The sequence below is a fragment of the Castor canadensis genome, chromosome 5, assembly GCF_047511655.1.
Source record: "Castor canadensis chromosome 5, mCasCan1.hap1v2, whole genome shotgun sequence".
Classification (NCBI taxonomy): Eukaryota; Metazoa; Chordata; class Mammalia; order Rodentia; family Castoridae; genus Castor; species Castor canadensis.
This window is the reverse complement of record NC_133390.1, coordinates 64,088,596-64,115,001: the sequence shown is the minus strand read 5'-3', so window position 1 is coordinate 64,115,001 and position 26,406 is coordinate 64,088,596. Positions and strand designations below refer to the sequence as shown.

Sequence of the window (26,406 nt, the reverse complement as noted above, 5' to 3'; positions counted from 1 at the left end):
TTATGTATTTGGAGGTTTTTTTCTTTTGTTCTTGGCAACATCAACAGACTTATTTTCCTAATTATGTTTGACCCCAATTAGTGTCACAATTAACATCCTCTGAGCATACACACACAAACACACACTACTCACCAACTGGTGGTGGGTGGAATGCCCAGAAACACATTGTGGGATAAGGAAAGGTGGTCCGAGATTATGTTCGTGCTGCGGGCAATTCACACTCTAAATAATCTGGATCACTAGAGTTGGCTATATTTATACCCAGCTCTTTCTATAACCACCTAATCACATTAGTTAATTCCCATCCGTAAAATACACGTAGTGTCAGTAATTACTTATTAAACTAAGACTATCAGCACACAAAATATTTTCTTTCAATGGGGATTATCTAGCTTGACTGTTTCTATCAATCCAATTAAGATTGCTGATCTCTCTGGTGCTGGCTGCTACACAGCGCTTTCTGAGTTCTCTCTCAGGCTTGGAGATAATTTGGAATTAAAGCACAACTTCTCTTGACTTCCAGAAAACTCCCTCGTACACCTGCCCCTCCCTTGGTGGCCCAGCGGCCTGGAATGAGGGCCGCCTGGCCCCGCTGCGCCCGCCCTCGCCCTGGCTGGGCGCTCACCTGTCTTCTCTTCGGCTTGGCTGCTCTCCGCGGTCTCCGGAGGCTGGGCTGTCGCCTTGGCAGCAGCGTCCTCTGCAGCAGGGGTGGTGACAGCGGCAGCGGCGACAGCAGCAGGCACGTCGGATTGTTTAGGCTCCTCCTTGGCTGGGACATCTTCGGCCTTGGAGGACGGCGAGTTGTCAGTGGAAGCTTTAGTGGCACTTTCCGTGTCAGCAGAGCCGGCCTTCTCCTCTGAGGGCGCAGGAGCCTGGGGGGCCGCGGGCTCCGGAGCAGCATCCGCGGCGCCCTCCGCCTTCTTCTCCTCGGAAGGAGCATCTCCAGCCTGGCCGCTGTCGTCGGCCTTGGGGCTGGTGGCGGGGGCCGCGTCAGTGGTGGCCGGGCCTTCTCCCTCCTTCTTCTCCACGCCATCAGCCATGGGGGCTTCATCCTTCTTCTCGTTCGCCTCGGCCTCAGCAGCATCGCCCTTCTTCTCGCCTTTGAGCTTTTTCCTTGTTATGTGTCCACGGAAGCTAGCCTGAATTTTGGTTGCGGCCTTGTGAGCTTTATCTTCCGGTTTGATACCATCTTGCTCAATCTTCTGGTCCTCATCATTTTTTTCAACCTTTGTGAGAAAAAGGGACAGAAAAGGAAGCTCAAGTAGGGTTCTCCAAAGCATCTATTTATTGACTAACCCCGTGCCAGGCACTAATACTTGGAGTTGAGGAATGAAGTCTCGTCTCTCTCCAGTGTTGTATGGGAAACGTAAAGCCCCTGGAACTTGTGGAATTACTGACTTTATTTTAAACGTATTGCCTTTCCCCAGCTCCATGTTGCTCTGCTACCAAAGTTACACCAGGCTTTAAAGAAGATACAGCTTGACAATCAAACCACATTCACCCTAAGTTTTAATTAGAGTTCTGAAAGATTCTGGGTTTTCGGGATTTCCCAAGTGGGACTCTGTAAAACTTTATGATTTAAAAAATGTTATGCAAGAGCCTACCCCCCAACCTCATGATTTTAAGGTTTATCAGTAAATCAATACATGCAAGAAAGGAATAGGGTGAAGGTTTAGACAATAAATCCCCTCAAGATTTTATGAAAACTGCAAATAAATCTCAAAGCTTTGGGGATTTTTTAATTTTTCAGAATATAGCAACTGAGAATGTTGGTTATAAAATGATATCTCACTTTCTCCTATGTGTTGATCCAACATCAGTGATAAACAAACCAGGTCTTCAAAATTTGAATAGAGAAAGCCATTAGACTGAAAAACAGTGGCAATTTAAATCTAAAATTAGTTATGTATCAGCATCAATTATGCCATCCTAGTACTGAAGACAAGAAAATAGAATACACAAACTTTTGACTTTTTTTTTTTTTTTGGCATTACAGCGGTTTGAACTCAGGGCTTCATACTTGCTAGGCAGATGCACTACCACTTAAGCCACACTCCTAGACCTTTTTTAACTTTAGATATTTTCAAATAGTGTCTTCTATTTTTGCCAGGTCCTGTCTCAGACCTCCCACTTGGGATCATAGGCACAAGCAGCCATACCCAGCTTATTGATGTAGAGGGGCTCTTGTTTTTTGCCTTGACTGGCCTCAAAAACTCTATAATCCTGATCTCTGCCTCCCGAGTAGCTGGGATTACAAGTGTGAGCTACCACGCCTAGCTAAAACTTTTGATCACAATCTTTACCAGCTTATAAATGCTACCAATAACTTTTTTTCCCGCTTGGAAATTAACTCAAAGAATAAGAATAAAAGGTATAGTTATAGAATGAAATGGGTAGGCAAATACCCAAAATTCTGTATAGCTCCGTTGCTCACCATGATGCCCTGGCTGGCTACTGATAGTTTCCATTCCTTCATTTAAGTTTTGAGCATATAACTTTTGCAAACTCTGTTCTATGTACTGGGAAATACAGTAGTGAACAGTAAGGAGCACAGCAACTTTCCTTCAAAGAAACATTAATTAATAATAGTATTTGTCATCACGTACTATGTCCCCTGCTTGGTCCCAGTCTGCCCTTGACCATGACTTTGGCCTTTGCTCCAATTTAAGAAGGAAAGTACAGCAGCCAACACACAGTATGTTTTCCACCTGTCACACCAGCTCTGCCCCAGTGGCCTAGATCTTATCAATCATTGTGCAGTCTTCATGACATTCTTTGGACAAGCATCCAGGCTTGTCACTGTTCAGCTCTATTTGCATGCTAGCGAACACAAGGAGGCAAGATGCATATGAGAATAAAGGCAGGATGGACATGTGTTTTTCAATAAAATTCAAGACAAGTTTTTCTTCTTCCTCAATTAACCAGGCATGTGTCCATACAAAAAAGGAAGGAGTAGGTGAAAAGCACTTTGGAGGGACCCATCCTGTTCCCTCCTCCCAGCACCATGCTGGAACTGATTCTTTCTCTCTCACACTACCACCTTCCTGCCATCCTGCTGCTCTTGATGACTCCTGCTGGGATGCACACAGCACAATCTGGGACACAGGAGCAGCTGTCCCTGCCAGGAGCTCACTGCTCAGAGATTGAATCATAACCCTGTAAAATTAACAGTTGTGAATGGAGCACAGAGCGAAGAGGTTGCTCTTTATTTTACTCTATCTTGAGTTTTCTGAATGAAGCACTGTCATACATGATAGGACATCTGCACTTGGGCACTGATGCCAAGTAGTTCTGTAATAAAAATACTGCTCCTTGTGAAAGTGAACAACACGGTTATTTTGGAGAGGGAGAGTGTACAGAAAAGAACATCTAGTAACTCAAGAAAACTACCATTTTAGAGTCCTGTCTTCCCTTTAAGAATACAAAGCATAGGAGCTAAAGCTCTTAAAAAGTTGGAAAACACAAAAATAAGAAAGCTGAAGCCTTTATGATATAAAGAAAGAAACTACATGGATAAAAGAGTTCCTTCTGTCTCTCTCTTTTTCTCTCTCTCTCTCTCTCTCGCTCTCTCTGTCTCTCCCCCTTCTCTATCTCCCTTCTTTCCTTTCTCTCTCTTCTTCAGAGCATCTGATACTTTGATTTTCCAAAGATCAGGATTTTGGTTTTTATACACAGCATCTATGTTACAATGACTATCTAGAAAAGTTCAAACAAGACTCAAGTCCCTAAATTATGGGATCAGCCTCACCCAAACAATTCAGGAGTATAAGGGATGCAAGAGAAGAAGGACAAGATGAAGAGAGCAAGGAAAGAATAGAATCAGGAGAGAAGCCATGCACCCAAACAGTTAGATGCACTTAAAGAGATACTAAGAGTATTCCATAGGCATGCAGTTTGTTCTGGAGGAGCACTGGATATATTAACATCACTGGAGATTCTTAAGATTTCAGAGATTTTAGAACTTGGTTGGTTTGGAAAAAGGCAATCTATAATGCAGAGATACTTTAGATAAAGGGAAAAAGGCAGAGAGAAGAGAAAGGAGGAAAGGGGAATAATGAGAAGAGAATGGTTAAGGGAGGAAAGAAGGAGGCCATAAAAATTGGATTTTAAGCTAGACAATGCAGGATTGTGTATATATGTTTCCCTTTAATTAATAATTGATTCTATTACTATGACTTAAAGTACAGGTTATTTTCTGGTAAAACTCCTTTTGCAGTACTTAAAGAACTGGACTGAGAATGTATTTTATATTAGCATATATTGTACAAAGAGGTATCATTGTGATATTTCCATGCATGCACATAATGCATTTTGGCCATATTGACCCTCTATAACTCTTTCTTATCTCTCTCCCCATCCATTTCATACAATTTTAGTGGGTTTCATTACTGTGTTTTCATACACACATATGATGTACTTTGTTGAGGGAGAAGACAAGAAGAAAAAGAACATTGCCCAATACCGGTTGCTGGGGCAGTTTGAGGGCAGCCCATTTAGAACTTTTCCCAATTACAAATAGAAGCACTTACATACATAGACAAAGAACATTTGATTCCAGAGGAACCAGAGATCATTCAGTATATTTGGCTCAATGCTTTCAGTTTCTTAAAGGAAAAGCCATGGTGGCTCTGAAAAATTAAGTGGCCTGAGTGATTCAGTGGTTCAACTTGTATTTGATCTCAGGTTCCTTCTTCAAGTACATTCATCATCCCCCAAATCCACCTTTATTGTATTCCTGACTCAGTATAACTTGGAGTATCTTATAGCAGATAATCCATAAAATATGAAGTCAACATTCTCATTCACTTATTCATTTAACAGTACTGAGTATCTATGCTATGCACTGCACACACACACATACACACACACACACACACACACTCACACTCACTCACACACAATCAGTATGTTCCATGAATGCCTAACTTTCAGAACTAAAACTAACATCATACATTCTTCTGAGACACTTCAATGCATTTAACTTTTTTGAATGATCATAGGAATAACTCAACCTTTGAAGCAAAGAAAACCTTGGTCTGATAGGTACTTCTGCCAGCTATAAATAGTACTAATATAATTCTTCAAATTTTCTAGGTAACAAGATTGATTTTAATTACTTCAAAGATCATCAGTGTATACCAGTTCCTTTTTCTAGGAACATCTTTAGTAAACCAAAACATTATCAATTTAATTGATCAAAAGTTATTTTTGAGAAGCAAAATCTAAAGGCCAGAGATATGTTAACCAATGTTTTCTTTAGCATACCATAGTTTTTATGCTTATCAAAGCCTTACAGAGCCTGTAAAACACCCAGAATAAAGTGTTGATATATATGTGTGTGTGTGTATACATATATATGACATATATATGTATGATATATATATGATGTGTATAAATATGATGTATATATATAAAATGGGTATATGTGTATATAATGGATATATGTATGTTGAATATATATATAAAATCTATCAATTCACTAGTTATTGCTCATTCTATTTTTATTAATAATTTATTGAGGTGAAATTTGCCTAACAAATTTTTACTCTGTTTTTAAACATCATTGATATTTTGTCAATACAATTTAGAGAAAATATCTAAGTATTAACTTAGTTTATAGTACAGCTTCTGTACTTTTTTCAAACATAGTCAAAGATCAGAAATACGTTAATGCCTCTCATAAATGAGAGAAAGAAGAATGAATGAGCTGATTCTAGTTCTGTGGGAGAAATGTCTGCATGTTTCTGCATAGATGTAGGGAAGAAGGTATTATTTAAAAGGTGAATAGTTAAAACTAAGCCTGGTTTGAAAGTCTTACTAATGGTGTGAAGGGAATGGAGAGTAGGATGTGTAGATAAAAACCATGAAATTGTTATGTGTTTTCCAACAATCTTCATACCTTGTTTAGAACTCTGGTTTTCACTTCAGTAAAAAGATCTTTCTTAGTTTCTGAGCAGTAAGAAGGCAAGACAGTATGATTATCTTGACAGTTTTCCATGGAAATGTGAGACATGAAGAGGGATCTTGGAGATCCTGGCAGAGTGGTTATGAGGGAAACTCTTTTCCCCTTTAAACAAAGGTATAGTATATTGCTATAGCTCAAGAGTCATAATGAGTGGGCAAAAAATGTTCATTGGTAGACCACATTTAAAAAAAACCACACAAATATTCTGTATTGGAGATTGAATAGTTATGTTATCTTAAAAGGCAATAGCCAATGATCAGAAGATAGGGTTTTGGTTCACTTTCACATACTGTTTACTTAATGTGTACACATCACCTACTTCCAAAGAAATAAGGGACATATTCAATACAGTATAAAAAGCTATTGGAAGAGGACTCAGTTCCAATTCAAAAGAGTTATTTGTTCTTTTATTTTACACAATTGTTACCCTATTTGGTCTACAAAGACTGAGAAAAGGTCTTTAGCAAATTGCAGTAGATAGCTTCTAACAGACAAAACTCAGTATCTGAGAAAAACCTTGCCTATATTTGTTTATAGAATGGCATGTGGCACAATTACTACTTTATTGATAAATCCAAAACTTCAACATTTCAAATTGTGCTATTTCAGAAAGACAATGATAGGTAAAGAAGTTGGGATTTCATTTTGCCGACTTTTGTTAAAATCTTTCACCTCCTAATAATAGATATCAAAAGCATCTGACTAAAAGAGGTAAGTTTTTCTTCAGCTACAGAAACGAATGAGAGGAGTTCAACAAGGAGATAAATGGTATGGTATGGTATGATATTCCATGAATAGTATTATCATTAATAATCCAGGTAATACATTAAAAAATATCTCTTTCTGGACACTCAAGAATAATAAGCACAATGAAATGAATATTTATTTAATTACTCTATTCTTCCCACCATACAAACTTGTGACTATTGATTTATTTCTTTGGTAATTAGCTCTCCTTCATAAACTCTATTCTGAATCAGTAAGTACTTGATACATTTGTTCAAGGAAGAAATGAGTCAAACATTCATGTTACTCTGTGCGGTGATCACAGAGCATGTAAATGGGAAGCACTCAGCCAACTGGCTGGGTGGCCCTGCTCTGCTATGGAGAAGCTTGTGATTGCAAATGCTGGGGACTTTGATCAAGCCACACTCCAAAGTCATTTTCCTCTATCCTCTGGCATTAGCAATGAGTGGATAATATACAAATTTAATGTTGCGATTCAATTGCCATCATAGCCATGTGAGGAAAACATCACTGTGCCTATAGTATAATGCACACACCTGAGAAAACAGAAAAGGATATGGTGTTATTCAGATTCTAAATAAGAGTCCATTCTTGGTCCTAGTCCTAGTTCTTGTCCAGTACTTTTAAAAACAGAATGTTCTTGGGCACTGGTGGCCCACAGCTGTAATTCTAGCTACTTGGCTGAGATCAGGAGGATAGCAATTTGAGGCCAGCCTGGGCAAATAGTTCCCAAGACCCCATTCCCAAAATAACCAGAGCAAAGTGGACTGGAGGTGTGGCTCAAGTGGTAGAGCACCTGCTTTGCAAGAACAAAGTCCTGAGTTCAAACCCCAGTCCCACCAAAAGCTAAATAGTAATAATAATAAAAATAATAAAAAATTTATAAAATAGAATGTAGAAAACCAACATTCCTTGGTGTTTGAGAGCCTGGGCTGTGGAGTTAGGCATGCAGTTTTGAAACTCAGCTCTGCCATATGTTCACCAACTCTTGACTTTGGACTAGTTGAATTCAGGCTCCTTATCTGTAAGATTGAGGAATAACAAGTTTATCCCAGTGGGTTGCTATAAAGATTAAATGAGTTGACTTATGTAAAGTACTTAGCACAGTCCCTGACACATTGTATTCACTCCCTAAGGGGTAACTGCTACTAATTTCCTCATCATAATCACTGCTATCATCATTATCCTCTTAAGAGTAATTACTACATCATCATGAGACTAAGTCAAGTCATGCCAGAAGATAAATACCAAAGGGGACCTGGTCCTTAGATCTTATTCATCCCCATGATTGCTGGCATCCCCACCATTCTTAAGCATTATGGTAGTATCAAGCTACTGGTCTTCAAAGAAATCAGCAAAAAAATGTCTAAAATGTGCCACAACAATCAATTTGGTTCTTTCCTGTCCTTAGGAAAGGAGAAGATCTATTTAGAGTATCTTACATATCTCTTAACAAGGTTAAATCACATTCCTACTCTTCTACTACATGACACTCACCTGACAACTGAATCTCTGTCAATGTTCTCTAAATTTATCCCCCAAATTTCTACGTGGTCCAGCATCAAAGTGATGATATTTATTCATTTTCAAAATATATGACCTTCACCTTATACCTCTTCATCCCACCAAAAACAATCTCATATAGATATTATTTATTTATTCTATTGATAAATCTAGCTATATTCATCACAATACCAACAAAATGTATTTACATTTGGTCATACTCATAGCTGGTAAAAGTTATGAATGTGTATGCCATGCATTTTGTAGGGGATAAGCTTAGAAGCAATGTTCCTGAGGAGACAGGGTTATTAGGATTTCAGATTTCCAGCTCCATCCAACACACTCCCATGGAATAATTAATAATACACAAATGTCATGTAACTGATATTCAGTAAGGGTATATATTATCTGCCATTAGAGTACATGTTATTATAAAATCTATTTGGTGGAAGATGAAAAAGAAGTCAGAATTCCATTTGTAAAAGAATTAAGATGACAGTGGCTTCAATTTGTATATGAAACACTACAAAGTACTTTCAACTAAATAAAATTTTATCTCAAGGAATTCTAATGAAATAGACTGAACAAGTGAGCTGTCTCATTTACAAAATGAGGAATTCGATGGGTGGAAATCCCCACAACAAGTAGAATGGATCTTAAACCTAGGCTTCTGGTCTCTTAACATTTTAAAGAACCTAACAGAGAATCCATCTAAGAAATCAAGATTCAGAAAGTATCATCGGATAACTAGCAACTCTAATACGAGCTCCAAGACTATTGGAACATGAATTGGTCTGTTTCAGATCTTAAGAAAGGGGTGGCTCCAGAGTCTATGTAGGAGGGATTAAGGGCAAAAACATGTTTGGAAGAGGAGCCAGGTGATTTCCTTGACACTCTGTTTGTGGAGCAAGCATAATTTTTGAAGTGTGCCTATGTATTTGAAGTAGGATGATATTATAGGGTCACTGTAACCTCTCCGTAACAATTTTATACATGCCTAATGTTCTACATCAGTCACAAGGTAAGTGATTGTCCTTTTAGAACAGCATTTGAGAAATCTGAAACCAAAACCAAATAATCAGCAAGCATGTTTCTCTGATTCTAGAAGATATGTCATTGTATTCTTTCGTATGTAGAAAAAATAGCTCAATACTTTTGTCATGAGGCAGGTGGTGGTAGGTAGGGTACAGTGTCAGGTACAGGACAAATGTCCTAAGTATGAGCAGACTTCAATTTTTGCTGCTTAGGGATGGGATTACCATCCCTAAGCAGATGGACAATTTAAGGACAACTATACACACCCCTAGAAAAATCTGTAAATCATAACTCTGAATTTAAGTTTGTTATAGTTACTCATGTAACTTTGCTTGTTGTTTTTCCTTTCTTGAACCTCCTTTGTTTTTAGAATCCATTTCTTGAGTGATCACCTGTCTTGATTACATGTTCTCTGGCATGACTTTGCAGTCAAACAATTTGAGTTTGAATCTGGACTCAGCCATTGCTTAAATATATGCCCAGGGGCAAATTACTTAACTTCTTAAAATTCAGATTTTTAGCATGAGTTTAGGATACTAATATCTATTTTACAGAATTTTCTTAGCATTTATGAAATGCCTGAAACAAGACAATACAAATGCCATGAAAATTACTACTTTTTGGACATGAGGTAGAAGGTGAATTATTTTACAAATATTTTATGTTTTCTTCTCTTTTGTGGGTCCATAAGGGATGTTTCAAGACTATGCACTCTTAAAAAATGATATGTGACTCTAAAAATGTTGTAGGTAATGTAGGTTGTAAAATATCCTCATATTCTTGGGGAGTATAATACCAAAAGAAAAGTTATTCAGCATTGTGTATCAAGTATACTTCTAAGAATTTTAAATTGTATACATGCCAAGCATATTTATTAAATACATTTTATATGATAACTAATTTAATTCTAGCAATAATGCTATGTGATAGGTACTATTGTTTTACAGAGGAAGAGACAAAGGCACAGGTATATTAAGTAACTTGCTTACAATCGCACAGCTAATAACTGGCAGAGATACAATTTGAAACGAAATACTTTTCATAAGTTACATGTGCGGTAGAATGAGTCTAGGAAGTCAAGAAACCACCTGAGGACAGGACACATCTAATCTTTGCAGATTTCCCTCCAAGAGTCCTAAGCAAAGTAAAAAGCAGAGTGGAGGGTGGGACAATTCAGAGCAGGACTTTGTAACTGCCAGTACCTGCCAATGCTGGACTCGTTCAGAATATCTAAAGAAACAGGAGTCAGAAATGCCTCCCCAATTTCATCTCCCCCTTTCAAAATCTCTTTGCAATAGAAAAGTAGAAATAAATTTCCAAAGCAGTGTGACATCATGACCTCATCACTCTGGTGACGCTGTGATTCATTTTCCTTGTGAGGATTTTGATGGGGAAGAGTCACACTTGAGATGTTAAGAATAGCCCAGAGTCCAGCTCTCCTATTAATTCTGAAAACAAGAGAGAGAAATTACCAGAGAACAGAGAAAGCAATACTGGGAGAAGAGGAAGACAGAAGATCTCAGGTCAGGAATTATGGCTATTTAATTAAATGAGAAAAGCAAATGGATGAACTAAAGTCACCCTTATGCATTCTTATCAGAAGACAGGGTTTGAATAAATAGTAAAGAACAGGTTCTGTGATTTATTCCTGAGTCTGAGGACTTAAATCCAGTCCAAGTTCCTGAATTAAACATCGCCTTTTCCTTGAATCAACTATTTCTGTTTTCTCACAATGGAAGTGAGGCACATAGGGAAATCAATCTAGAACTATTTCATGGATGCCATGCTACATTATTACTTTCTCCAAAAGGTATCATACCTTTTTGACACACAGCTCCTTGAAGAAATGTAATACCTGTTTAGTGACCCTTCATTGTGGCATTAGCCACTAGAACCCCTCCTACTTTGTGGTTCTTGAAGTCATCAATGAAAGAAAAATTCCCTCTTTGTTTTGGAAACTGTGTAGGCAATTTGTACAAGCTCTAAATTAATTCAAATAAACCTCACTTCCAGGGATTCTATGATAATCCAGTCTTTGAACAGAACAATTGGACTGAATTGGGTAAAATCAGGAGATATTGTCTCAAGACAATATCTGAGGTCACAAGACCAATGAAAATTACTTTCCTTTCTATTTAATGCATAGACAACCATATGCAATGTCATATGACACAAAGAGATGCACAAGGCTGTGCCTGGCACAGTGAAACTCCACAGTTATGCTACACCTGGAAAGCCTGAAGACCCTCCTGAGCTCCAGAGTTCTGGGAAGGTAGAATGATGTCACCATTCTTTCCACAATTCTGATTTACTTCCTCCATTGGTGTAGAAATAAAAGATTCTCAGGGGGCTCCAGTGACTATTTTCCCTTGGTTGAAGCAACACGATTATTCATAACTAAAATAGTTCCCTAGTTTCTCCCTAAACCAAACTCTCCATTAAAAGTCATATCAGAGGCCATTGAGCTGAACAAACCAAAGATGTCTGATAGCTCTGCAACCTTATAAATGGCTTCAACAGTGTCATGATATAAAAGCACCCCAGAAACTTACAGCAGAACGTTCTAATTACTTTGTCGAATCAAGGCAATGATGGGGTGGACGGTGGCAGGAATGGAGCAGAGATTCAGGGAGATGTTAGTAATAAATTTGCCTTTTAATAAATGTCAGAAATTTTACCTTGGAACATTGTTCATATATGTTAAGATTTATAAAATTGACATTGGCACTAAAAGTTAACACTCAGTTGAAGACGGTCTCTCACTTGGTCTGTCTCCTACTCTTACCAAATTAAGCCAAAATAGAATTAGGGCTTTATCGTAGCATACTCTTTACTCCCTCCCCTCAAAAAACCAAAACTCTATTCTTATTTTATATCATCATGCCAAGATGATAAGCATTGCTTTGGCATTTGAGAAGTCCTGGGAGGCACCCAATCTGCCCGTCTCGCTTCTGAACTTCAGTCATGTAAAAGCACACAGTTCACCTGTTCCACACCAACCAGATTTGCTGTCCTCACTGCCAAGTGACCCTCCTCAAACACCTCTGTCTTGTGTGTCAGTTGAAGATCCACACAGTCTTCATGACTCATCCCAGTCCCCACTCCTTCACTGGAGAGTTTTCTTGTTTTGTCCTAATTAATCTAGGAGTCAGCAACATTCTTTTGCAAAGAACCAAATTGTAAACATTTTTGTCTCTCTGAGCTATATGGTCTCTATCGCAACTACTCTACTATACTATAAAATCTTTGAGTGAAGGAAAACTGTATTATTAGTAATAATAAAAAATTATAGTAATGATAATAGTAACAACAATAATAGATCATTTTGTGCCAGGCACTGAGCTAAAGGTTTTACATGGAAATCTCATAACAAATTTATGAGGTAAGATTAATATAATTATAATGTGCAAGGTAGGCATTATTTTATTTTTATACATAAGAAACTAATTCTTGGAGAGGTTCTATATTTAGAGAAGCAGCCTGACTCCAGAGCCCAACCTCTGTCACTATTTCACATGTTAAGGCCTTAATAAATGCCTGAGCAATAGACTAAACTCTGCTTCTTTCCTGAGAATAGGTTATAATCAGAAAGACTGAAAGTGAACTTTACAGGGCGACTTAAAGAGCCACAGCAGAGGCACTTCAAAGGCAGGCAAACTTCAGAGAACTGAGAAATGGGTGACTCTGAAGATTGCCTGCCTTGTCCTTTTATCCCTTGGCGGCATGTTCAATTCAGATCACGCAGGAGACAACTTAGAGCTGATTCCGGAAGTAACATACAGACAGAAGGGCATGATGGGAAAAGGCACCAGTAGAAGGGCCAGGCCTGTGACCTAGCAGCATCTCAGCTGCACTCCAAGTAGAAAAGAAATGAGCTGCAGCTGAGGACACCTGTGCACTAGAAAAAGACTTTTCTTGACATCACAGTTGAGGAAATTGCTTATGTGCGAAAGGTTTGTGGAATCAAGTTAAATGGTGCGAAGTCACTAGACAAAACATCACACCCTCCAGCTCAAGGCACCTCCTCTAGAGACTATTTCTAACAATCTCAAATGTAGCTGAGGAAAAGGTAGCAAAAGGCACCTAGATTAGCTAAAGGAATACAGTGACCTGGCAACAGTAACAAAAAAAGCTTCTTAAATCCCCAGGGCTAGTATATCAGCAAGAAAGAAAGGTCAAGAAGAAAAGCTACAGCCTTGCAGCTCTCCAATGGGACCAGCAGCATTTGCACCACCAAGTGCAAGTCAGGTTAGCAACTCTCAGCATGCCAATCTCACCCAGTCCCAGGCATACTGAATCAAGATCTGCATTTTAATAAGTCTTATGCAAAGTAAAGTATGAAACATAGTGGCCACATCACACACACTAAACATACCTGTTCCTGGAAATCTACACTTCCTTTCTTTTACAGAAAGGACAATTTCAGAAGTGTCTCTGAAATGCAGAGAAATAAGAAGCAGCAGGTAAGTAGTAAAAGCCCTGGATTAGTAATCAGGAGGCCAAAGCTAGAGACTTCACACATCCCAACTTGACTACCATCTACGGAAATTTCTTTACTTTTCCGGGGTTTTTTTTTTTTTTTTTGTCTGTCCCTTAGGAGAATTGTATAGAAGATTTAAGATAAGCATTCAAAGATCAAAGTTTTAATTCTTGCACACATATCTATGTTCCAATTTCCTATTTGCTTAAAAACGAATGAATCTGAGAAGTTATCCAAGAGCAAATCCTAGAATTTGGAATGGGCAGGGACTTGTTCACAGATTTTGGCCTCTATTGTCATTTAACTTCTAACATCAGTTTTATATGTATGTGCATGTACATGTATAGTATATACATATATAACTATACTATATTACATGCATGTATATGAAAAAGAAAATATGTTAGTCCCAAACACATCACCATACTGAGAGAGCAAAAGCTTGCCTGTTGGTCAATTTCCCATGCAGTAAGATGCTTGACTCTGTACAGTTCAGGATGCCTTTATTCATATGCTCTTATGAACTGGCAAATGACCCATCTCATCAGAAAAGGAGACCCTACCACCCTTTAGTCACCTAATTCCAACCTTCTCCAAAAGCAGGGTCACATTATTCATTAGTCAGCAAAATGCTAGCCCTTCCCCAAACCCTCCATGGGAAAAAGGTGAAAGATTCTAAAGGAATGCCTTACTTTTTTTAAAGCCACATTGTCAGTCTGTTTGAAAAATCTGAATGAAACCTACTAGTTGACAGGGAGAATACTGCAAAAAATAAACAAATAAGATATTCAAAGCAATTTTGTTCTCTATTACAATTGATTTCAGCCTATTTAAGCACATAAAAGAGGTCAGAAAACAAGGAGAGCAAAATTCTAACTCCCACCAACATCCTACTCTCATTACTAGCAAACTCAGTATTATGTAGTCTTCCTTTACAGCTCCTTTATGACCCCAGCTCCTTTCAGTCATCAGCTTCCAGGACTGGGGACCCATCCAAGTTTGCCGCCTGACATCTTTCTCTTTTGCTTCTCTTTCATGTGGACCTGAAGTCGCTTGCAGCCTGTGACAAACATTGTGTTCACTGTTCATTCATATTATTGAACAACTGAACAAATGCATGTTGGTGCCATGCATTTCCTGGCTAAGAGAAATCTCACGCAAAGTCTAAATTTGGCTAAATCTACAGTCATTTCACTTCTTTCCACCTGCTTCATTTACTGTCCTCCCCAGAAAACAAAAGAAATTTGTTTGCAATTGTCTATGAAGCTTGCATTTCACAGTGGAAAGTTGACTGCTCACATAAAGAAGCCTAGCTATCTTAAAATAATTGTAACTAGGAAGGGTCATTGTTTTCCAAATAGTCTCTGAACTTGACTTCCTTAGTTGATTTTTCTCTCCTGTTCTGTCCTCTCTGACAAGGTATTCCTGTTTAGTTTTCTAAGGTCTGCTCCTGCTGACATAAACCTTCTTGCCCTGGCTCTGGCCTCCCTATGCCATACTAATGAAGAAAAAAACCAAAACAAAACCAAAAAAAAGATGCAAATAGCCTGAGGAATGCTAATGTGCTCTATGCAGCCTCCAAAGCAAGGAAAGGTGGGAAGGACAAGACAGCATCCAAGTGACCCAGCTTCCTAGCCTCTTTCTTCCCCACCCACTGTGTAACCTTGACAGGACCCTGGCCTCAGTCCCCAGAACCAGGTTGCCACTGTTGCAGTGGGACAATGCAGGGAGTAGCAGGCAAACTGACTAATAAGGGCCAAAAAGGAAGCCCTTCTCATTGCCCCTCTCTGCTATACCAGGGAGAGGCTTGGGAATAGGCTGATGCTTTTGTTTTCCAAGTCACTGAAAGAAACAATTATCCCAAACAAAAGAGTTTGTGGAGGTTCGATAAAACAAATCCAAATTCCCCGTGCTCCAGAAGGCAAGAGGCCCTAGCGTAAGCTTGGGGAGTTGGAGGAGGGGCTCCGCGGGCTATCGGCCACCGGCGTGGGTCCCTGCCTCCTGGTGGCTCTGGAGGCAGTGGGCGGAGGGCCCGCCCTGCGCATGGTCCGCGCCACGCCCTGCGGTCCCCACGGTCCCTGCGGCCCAGGCCACGCCCGCACTAGTGCGAGGAGACAAAGGGATGAGATCACTGAGAAGACAGGCCGGAGGGAAAAGCGTATTAGGTACAGAAAATGAAGCACCAAGAAGGCTGATGGACCGAAAGCAGAGTCAAATGCAGGGGGCAGGGTAAGAAAACCAAGGCAGAGAAACAAGGATGAACTTGCAGAAGGGAGACTAGTCAAAACTTGCCCAGCTTAGGAAAAAGAGAGTTTGCTTAAACCCTTTTCTCTGCTCCCCACCCTGTCATCCTCCCAAATTCTCGGGATTTGTATTAGTTTTGTAGGTCTGGGGTGTCACAGGGTATCACTAATTTGAAGTAGCATGTGATGTTTTAGTTGACAATTATTTTTATGTTGAGGGTCCATAAGTTTTGTAAGAATACCAGAGATGTTTACCCACCCCCAAAAATAGGATTAAATATTACTATACTTGAGCATTGTGGAAAAGGAAAAAGAAAATAAGAGAAAAATGGAAAGGAAAGAAGAAGACAAAAAACTTAAGAAACACCTAAAATGCAAAAGATACCAGTGTGAGGAACTTAGTAGCACCTCTCTTTGGTTAATCACACTGATATCAGGCACTTAGCCAGTATAAACATTTTGAATGCAAGAGGCAAATTCAACTGCGTTTTTATTTGAGGGAAGATTGACAAGACTTCCCTTCCAGCCTGCCACCAAGACATGGGCAGGAGGTGGTAGAGTAAAAGACCTACTGGGGCTATCATTTGGGTGTACCTGGGGCTGGCCAACGTAAACTAAGGAACAAGCTTGAACCTGACTACACAAGAAGGATATTAATTATATACACATTTTAATTTGTATCTAGAGTCATTCTTGTATTTATGAGCATCTCATTCAGCCATCATTTCCTTGCATGGTTCATGGAACTCAATATTTGGAAGAAGTGAGCAAATTACCAAAGGTTCACATATTCTTCTCCCCTTCTCCTCTAAAACTGACCAGCATCCAAGAGGCTTCAGATTAATTTCATTAGTTGGTGGTAACTATGGGCAATTGAAAAGTCTATTAACAATGCTTTTTTCTTTTGCCTGGAAGTGAACATACACCCAGTAAGTCTTTCTCCTTATAAATGAGCAATTCACCTCTCCTACACTTCCAGCTCAACTCATTGCCTGCCCTCATAAACCGCTCATTTCCCCTTTTATCCTCTTTTTTTTTCTGTTTTCTACTGGCCCTCCCTCCTGACCTAATAGTGTTTCTTCTAACTTTTGCCCATTCATCAAAGAAAATTTCCTTTTTATCCATGTTCCATGTCATTGCTTTGAGAATCTTATTGTGACACAAAGATACCCAATAAGTAAGAGTTTCGTTATAATTTTCATTCTCACTACCATTGGGTAGGGCTACTGTAACCCCTTAGATCAGAAAGGGGAAGAGTGTATGTGTGCACACATTTTTTCAAATAAAATTAGATATAAAGAAATGGCTGTATTACTAAAACCCAGTAACATTATTTTCTCCTATGTGTCCATGGTAAATGTACAGATCTCCAGCCACATTCTGGATTAACTTGAATTTTATAGACAAGTCTAGAAATTTTATCATCATTTTATGTTATTTGTGTGGAAAAAGGCTTTTAAGTTTCAAGTATAACTATTTTTTAAATACAACCCATTTGTAACTAGGCAATGGCTTGATTTTCTAAGAAGCTGTTTGCCAAGAGACTGTGCCACTAAAATGGTAACATTTTTGCTTTCTGGGAAATGGAGGAAGACAGATAATGTTTCCACTGTTAAAAAAGAAATTTAGGTTTAGGTAGATTAAATTATTTTTGCCCAATTTATTTATTTATTGGCAGCACTGGGGGTTGAACTGAGGGCCTTGTGCCTGCTAAGGCAGGCGCTCTACCACTTGAGCCACACCACTAACTCAAATTTCAGATTAGTAAGAAAAGTATTTTTTCATCCAGATCAAGTGTTCACACTCTCAATGTGCATATTAGGTACCTGCAATTCTTTTTTAAAACAGATGCTTTGGCCCCATTTGCAAGGATACTGATGGAGGGAGTTTGGTATGAAGTACTCACATGCATTTTTAACTGGTGCTCTAGACAGCTGCTGAAAATGGTCTTTAGACCACCTTGAGGACAATAACCTGGGCCATACTCCTGTTTGGGTACAGCTTCATTGATTTTATTGAAAATGTTTACATTGAGCTAGTCACCATTGCCTCCTAACTTCAGAGTCAGTGGATACACAGCAGCAGCTATGCCACACAAGTGACCAAGAAGCAAGAAGCCCTAATCTCAGTTCCAACATGCATAGACCCTCTTAATATATGACATGAGTCCTAGAGGAAATCATCACATCATATTATTTCACAGCTATGGAAACAGACCTAGAGAGTGAATCAATCAGGGGTAGAGCTGGGGTTGACCCTAGTCACCTATGTTTTTCCTTGAGTCCCCAGGGCCACAGAGATTGAGAAAGCTGAATTTGAGACAAGGTAGATAAGCGAATTAGATCATTAGTGTCAAAGACATGCTTTAGCCTAAGGCATTTGGCAAGTCTCGATTTATTATCCATCCATTCTGGGCCTAAAAGATCCATATTAGCAGACTAGATTGTTCCTCTGTTACATTTCAACCACAGAAGCAAGGTTTGGTGCTTCTGTGAAGTAGCATAGGATCGTAAAAGCTATAGAATATAGCCAGAAAAAAAAAAAAAGCCGATTATGCTTTCCTTCCCCAGAAGCAAAACTCCTAAGTTTTGCATAATGTCATTGAATATTAAAATATACAATGTAAATGCAAATTAAATTTCACTCTTTTACCACATCTGCTAAGTTGTTGGGTACATACTGGTGGTCTTCTGCATTGTTTCCAAACATGTGAAGGTACAGATAGCGCCTGTCCAGAAGAAATCTCATCCAGGCACACACTGCATCACTATATAACATTCCATGCACACTATTTGACATAGTTTAAGAAGTAAAGAGAATTTGTACAAAAAAGAAGGTAGAGAAGCTTATGGCAATAAACATATTTGTGATTAGCAGAAGTGTTCAATAAACTAATACAATAAGCTAGTTGGTGTTTTATTTTGATTTTCAAGGCTATCATATACTCATATAAATATACATCCTGAAAAACAAGTGTTTACAATACAATAAAATTATTGGTAGCAATTATTTAACCTAATTCTTTTTGTTTTCTCCATGGTAAGATAGCCTTTTAAATAAGGAGGCATTGGGCTCTAGTTTCCAGAAACTCTGATCCTCCAGTAATAAGTTTAGCAATATTCTGGTGTTTACAGGTCAAAAGTATGATCATCTTGATGCAATCTGGCCTCCTGAGGTCTTGTTTATATCTAAGATGCACCTGCCTCAGAAGTGTATGGGGCACCAGAGGTTCTAATTCCATCCTCTACTCAACTTTAGAATCAAAGATTTGTTACCACCTTCTTTGAATGTGGAGATTTGTTGAATACCACCAGTATTTTTTTTAACTCATCAAACCATCATTTGCTAGCTGCCCTTGGACTTTTCCTGCTAAATGCCCCACTGAACTTCCATATTCTTTAAATGAAAACACATTCAATTACAGGCACGAAAAGAGACCTCTGCACAGAGTGTTACAGCTGCACTGCACTGGGTACATTTCTGGAAAGTGGACTTGTTATTATTTTCCCTCAAGAAACCACCAATTTACACATCTGTTCCTTGCAGCAATGGGTATAATTACCATGATGCTGTTTGCAGTCATATGACCCTCCGAAGGGGCACTGGTTAAACATCTGTAAACAGGGATAAACATCTTATTGTGTCTCTTTCTCAAGCAATTTGAGCAGTTTTTGCAGTAGGAAAAAAAAACCTTCTGTCCAGTCAATGTTTAGCAGTATGTGCCTTTCTGAAAGTGACTGCATGAAATGGCGTTCGCCCCCAGGAAGGCAGATTTTGCTGAAGCACTCTTGACCCAGGAACACAGTGTTCAAGTAAAATAGGGCTTTTAAAAAGCAGCCTATTTGAGAAGTGTGCTGCTGCAGTATTAGGTTTGCTCATCATTTCCTAGCATCTTCCTGAAAGAGCTAGGCTCTTCAGTAAAGATAGTTTGTATTTCTTAAGTATCTTCCTCCAGAGAAGAACTTTTCAGATAAACTCTTATACTGTGCTGTTTCATCTACTCCAGGTAGCTAAGTGGACAAGTATGTGACTTGCTTAAGGTCACACTAAAGACAAGTATGATAGTCAATATTTGAATCACTTTGTACTCCAGGATTACTAATCCTAATTTATATATCTAGTGGTCAACTGATAAATTAAAATGAATTCAGTATAATACTTGAAATATGGATGGTTTTACACTAAAGTAGCAAGATTCAAACCTGGAAGAATCAATGAGTTTTCCAACTTTAACTAAAGACAGACTTATTTTTCCACAGAAGTAATACATAAATGCCTATATACAGTAAATTTGATATATGGAGAATGAATGGAGAGAGAAGAAAACCAGTATTTTCTCCCTACTGTTTGTTGTTACACATATGTTACAAAATAGTCTTCTGTACAAACTTGTTTTTTCATCTTAAATTCTATTTGAAAATCAGAAGTGAGTCTATTTTTTTATGAGAAAATCCATTAAATATGAATGAGGCAAAATATTATTTTTACTATAACAGCAGTATTTATATTTGGATGAAATTATCCAAATCTAGGACCATTACCAAGCAGGAGATTCATAGATAAAACCAGAGGCAATGTTGGGAAACTTAACACACAACCAGGATTAGAAAGGTGATAACATGACTCTAAGCAAGAGGTTTGAACTTGGTGGTCAAGTCCGTCCCAACTCTTTTAACTCTAAGAATCTAAGAAAAACAGGAGTTTATTAGGCAGAGGTTACCCTAGGTGAACTAGTGATATAAAACAAAGTGGATTCAGTCTTACCTCTCATGTACATGTTGGGTTAACAGAACCAATTCTATATCTTTCAACTTGCCTCATAAATTTTGGTTCTTTCAAGGGTTTTGAGTAACAGAACACATTTAGTGCATAAGTGTGTAAAATTGTGAGCATCCACTGTCAATAATAACTTGCACAAATTCTCCTATTGATAAATTTATTAGTTACCATTTTGTAGCTAATAATGGTATTCTGAAACAAAATTCAACCTTCAAAATCTGTCAATCCTTTTTGAAAATTATCATGAGAGAAAAATGCAAAACAGTAACAATTTAGTTGAAATACCTTAAAAAAATAATTTATTGAACACTTGAAAGAAATTAGGAGTGCAAAGATGTAGAAAATGTAATTCTTGCCCTACAAATAGTTAACATTTAGGTATGGTAGCAATAAATAAAATGAAAGAATTAAGTAAGTAAAAGAAAACAGCATACATTCAAAATTAAGTAGGTGATAAAGTTAACATCTGGTTCATAAGTTTAAAAGAGAGGACCATCACTGTGGGTGGAAGAAATGAAAAAAAAGGGAGGAATTCAAAGGAAAATGTGGGTTTTAGAGAAAGATAATAGACTCATTTTCAATGATAAACGTTTGGAAAGGCCTAGACATCGAGTAAGATGTCTGAAAATTCACATCAAGTGTGCAATTAGAAGAATCTTAATATAAGAACTATAAAGTTGAGAGTATTTATGAAAATGTTAAGACTATGAAAGTAGATGAGATTACTGGTGAAGATAATTAGAAATAAAAGGTCAGAAAGACTAAGATTTTGTTCTGGGAAGTATTTATATATTTAGAAGCCAAAAGGAGAAAGTTGATCCAGTAAAAGCCAGCCTAGAGAAAGAAAGAATTGAAAAGGACCAAAATGTGAGCCAAGAGAAGAAAGAATAACAAGAAGAGGTACACATTGAGTGAAATGAAGTAAAACTGTTAAGTGAAGGCTGAGAAAATGTCTTTGGAAATGGAAATAAAGAGGCCACTAGGGACCATGAGAAAAGCAAAGTTAGAACAGTGAAGGAGGGAGGGAAGGACAGGTTACATGTATTTAAGAAAAGCATAAGTCAAATAGAAACAGAAGATTGCAGCACTCTTTTCAGATGTTCATTGAGAGGAGAAATAAAGAAACGAAAACCTCCTGTTTCTCTATTGGTCAGTAAAATGGAATGCAGATAGAGGAAAGAAAATGAAGAATGTCATATGAAATTAATTTAGGAATGTTTATTGTTGATGATAGTATTCAACTCAACATTCTGGGATTGAACTATAGATCTTTCTCATCCTAGGTAACTGGCAGTAAAATTTTTCTTGCCAAATAAACAAAAAATCCTAAGCAACCAACCAAACTAAAAAATTCATCAGTTTTTCAAACACCAGCCTAACATTTCAAACAAAATAAAACAACAGCTTTTGTTTTTGCTGTTCTTGTGTGATTGAGCATATGAGAGAGAGAGAGAGAGAGAGAGAGAGAGATGAAGGGATGGAGAGAGAGAGCTCACTTCACAGAAAACTGGTCATGCTGCAGTTTCCACAATCCCAACTAATGTCTATGCTTCCTTCAATGAGTGAGAGCCTCAAGGTATATAGGTTCCAAAGAATAAAAGGTGTCCCAATGTGACAGAAATGGATTTTGTTTTCTTTTACCCACTTTTCTTTCCTGTTTACTCTTTATAAGAAGAAAAACAAGATTAAAATCCGTGAGTTTTTAATGATCATAGCATACCAAAGTTATGCTATGAGAGCGAGTCAGGTTAGCAAGCAAGCATCTGGGATCTTCCACATATGAATAGTTTTGAAAGCCGGAGAAACCAAATATTTGATTTCTCTCTAAAGCAGACCTAGGAGCATAGAACCATAAAGAACTAATAGAACTGGGGTTTGGAAGGAGGAGGGACAGAGGGATAGAAAATGGGAATGGGAAGAAAAGAGAAAAAAATGGAATCCATTTAGAGAAGGGGATTCCAGGAGCCTGCCTGAAGAAAACTCTTAAACTGAGTAATTAACTCAGAAGAAAAAAATTTGTGGTGTAACTACTTCATGTGTGTTCATGATCAGTATTGAGATTTCCTTTTTAGTTATAGCTGCACCTTAATGCCCTCCCAGATACAAGGTGTCCATGCCAGTGCATACTAGAACGTATTTTATTCTTTCCCTTGGAAATATACCTAGTGAAGAGAATACTGTGAGTGATGTGAAGATTAAAACGACCACAGGATGAGAGGTGGTGATGTTTCCTGCTAGGTTCTTAAATTAGTTGGTGCTTTCAAAATGGATCCACCTTAACCATGGTCTTGACTCCTGGACCTGTGCATACATGGCAATCATCTGAGGAGTTCATAAATGAACTCCCTCCTCCAATTATTTCTAAAAGCTTCTCCAGAGGATGCTAAGTTAAGTGATCCACAAGACACTTGGGAAAGTACTGCTTAACTCACTCATCACTTGGTAAACTCCTCTGAAAGTTCTTGTTTTCCCATTTTTATTCTGAATAGCTGACCAAAATTCTTCACTGAAAAATAAAATATGAGGCTTCAGAATTTGGATAGGATCCCCAGAAATATACATCCCAATTCCACACATTTCTTCTTATTCTCTTTTTTCTTTCTGTTTCAACCTTATGTAATCTCTCTACAAGGAACCCTCTTGAAATCTAAGCATGTGAATCTATCTCCTTTGATGTTGTATTGACTGCCTCCTTTAGCCTTCAAATTTCTCTTTTCTGCTCTGCTGTCTCTTTAACACAGGTCTCTCCCTAGCTTGGAAAGTAGCACCTTGTAAGAATTCAGCTTGAAATGACTGCTGCCATCTTTAGTTGTAACCACCATGACTGCTCCTGATTAACCATAGGTGAATCCCTGCCCCCAACACATACATAGTTTCCCTGCATACTATAAACAAAATCTTGAGAGTAGCATGTAGAACTTTACAACCCAGAACCTGGTGCCATCAGTGCCAGGAATGTGCCTCATGTCCTTCCTATTAGCTTAAGATCAACCAGATATATCCTGCCTTGAATGAAGTCACTTGTGTTCTGACTACTATTTTAAGTCTCTTGCTTCTGAACCAAATCATGAGGATCTACCTGGTTGTGATGCCTCCTGAAACCATGTTTCTAACACCAAGTCTCCAATAAATTGTATTCTGTACAATCCTAGATTTCTCTGCCTCTTGTTCAGTTCCTTGACAACTTGGAGTTGATTTTCATACACTGATATTAGGTTGTTTAGAACAATACTTTTTCTATAGTCTCATTTCTCTTCCTCCATTTAACACTACTATGGCTTGACAAAACTAAATCTGCAATGCACTATTATTAAGAGTTAGAGCTTTTAGGAAATAGTTAAATCATGATTGCTCAATCCCTATTAATGGGATCGGTGCCCTTATAAAAATGTTTGGGGCCATGAGTTTTTCCCTTTTTGCTCTGTGGCAAGTGAGGAAACAGAAACAAGGTGCCAACTTAGAAGTGGAGAGCAGGGCCTCACTAGATACTGGTGTCTTAATATTGGAGTTCCCAGCTTCCATAACTGTGGGAAATACATTTATAAGTTCAAACATTTACAAGTTAATGATCTGTGGTGTTTTGTGATAGTAGCATCATCAAGACAAACACCAAATTTCTAGATGTGTAGTTCCCCTTCCATCTTCTTCTAAACTCCTGAAATCTGGCTTTTATCCTCACCACTATACTGAATTTCCCACTCAGAGGCTATCAATGGTCTCCTGGTTCTTATATTCAATGGCCTAAGCTCTACTCTCATCCTCCTTGACCACTGTGGTTTAATAGTGTTGAATGCTTTAATATAGAGCTTTCTCCTTGCTGGTTTGTCTGATTCTACATGCTAGTTTTTTGTTAACTCTGTTTCTTTTAATGAAGTATTTTTATCACTTGAAGACAGAGTAAGTGTTCCTTTCAGCTCTTTTCTGCATTTCCCTCAAGTAATGCCATTAAATTGTCCTAATCACTCTTGGAATCACTTGTACCCTGGCTTCCCTGTCTTCACTGTCTTCACTTAGGATTCTTCAAGTAAGCATTTCTTTCTGGATGTTTCACTCATACTGACCATACTAGAAATAAAAATAATTGTCTTCCTTACCAAATCAGCTCTTCTTTTCAAGTTTATTAATTCTCCCAATAGTACATCCAGTCCATAAAATCTGAGCTAGAAATAATATTAATTTCTCTACCCATTGAAGGGCAAGGTAGAGAGACTGGCCTGATTTATAATGTTCAATGTGCTTGAAATGGGCTTCAGGAGTCCAGTGCTAGACATGGTGTCCAAGACTAGAGAACAGAGCAAGAGCAGAGTCCTGTGTTTAAGCTTGACAAAAAGACACTGATTCATTAAAGCTTTATTGGATCCAATAAATGATCAACAAAAGACAAGAAATGAAGAGGAAGAAGGAGGAGGAGAAGGAGAAGGAGGAGGAGAGAAATGAAACAAGGAAGGAAGGAAGGATGGATTTCCTAGTACAATAATAGCAATTAGTTGTATAAGCAAAACCAACCTGGGAAATGACAGCTTTGGAAGTTTCCACTGTGCATGTAAACAGTTGACATAAGCAGAGCTGCTTGCAGGAAAAATCTTTATAGGTCACAAATGCTGGACAGATTGGTGGCCTAGCCCAGACAATCTGTTTATCTAAGGCTGACTTACCCTTGGCACTGAGTTTCTGGAACCTGACAGTGAGATAATAATAGGAGATTCTTAGATCATGGCTTAAGAATAATCTTATCAAGAGACATAATCCAATAAACTTTGGTTTTAGTGGCATATTTAAAATTTTTAAAGTTAGTCTAACATGTTTTTATCAATTATTACTAAACCAAGACTTTGATAAATAACAATTGACCACTGCTTTCAACCCAATCTAGAAATCTCAAAAACCTGTAAATTCCATAGTTTGTATTTTGTGTATGCATTTGATTGCATGTCATTTTATTTCTTATTTTGTGACACTTCATAATGCATAATGTTGAAATGATTCAAGAAATATTTTCCTTGAGCTATTTCTAAGCAGTTTGCAAATGTGTTCATTTCAGTTTAGCTCTGTAGATTTATTCCAGAGAATTGAACTGTGTGGATGATGTTTCTGAAATACACTAAGAGGCTTTGGGATATTATTGTGGCGGTAATATACTGATATTCATTGGGTTACAAATATCTAAATTTGGTACTTAGCGCCTATCTCTGGATAAATATGGAGAATGGATAAGTATAACTTAAGTTTGAGAGGTGAAGACAAGACTATACAAATTTTCCTATTTTGAACCCTTATCTTGACATTTTGAATAATGGAGGAGAGGGTAAGGAAAATTTGGTTGGTCCTCACTAATCTAAGTGAAGGGTAACCCACTTTCCCTCATTTGAAGAATGCTGCAGTAAATGAAAAGCAACAAAACATGAAATGTTGAAGTCTGTGCATCAAAGGCTGAACTCCAACTTAACAAAGATGTCATGAAGAGAAACTAATATACCCTGTAGAGGGACTGACCATAAATGGTTCATATTTTTAGTTTACATCCTTTGTAGTCGGCCTAAATAAACATTTTCTAGTGAATAAATGAAGGAATCATAGACAGATGACTTTTAAAATCCCTCCTAACTCAGAAATAATATGAAAGTGATCTATTAATAAACTAAGATAAAATTGGG

At 38.0% G+C, this 26,406-nt stretch overlaps 1 protein-coding gene across 1 annotated transcript in view; it reads right to left on the bottom strand.

The window, feature by feature from the left end:
* The window catches only part of Gap43 (growth associated protein 43), an 89,247-nt gene that overhangs the window by 42,586 nt on the left and 20,255 nt on the right, over window positions 1–26,406 (bottom strand). The window contains exon 2 of the mRNA XM_020183385.2: window positions 626–1,226. Within this exon, the coding sequence (XP_020038974.1) occupies window positions 626–1,226 (601 nt within the window). The remainder of the gene's footprint in view (window positions 1–625; window positions 1,227–26,406) is intronic.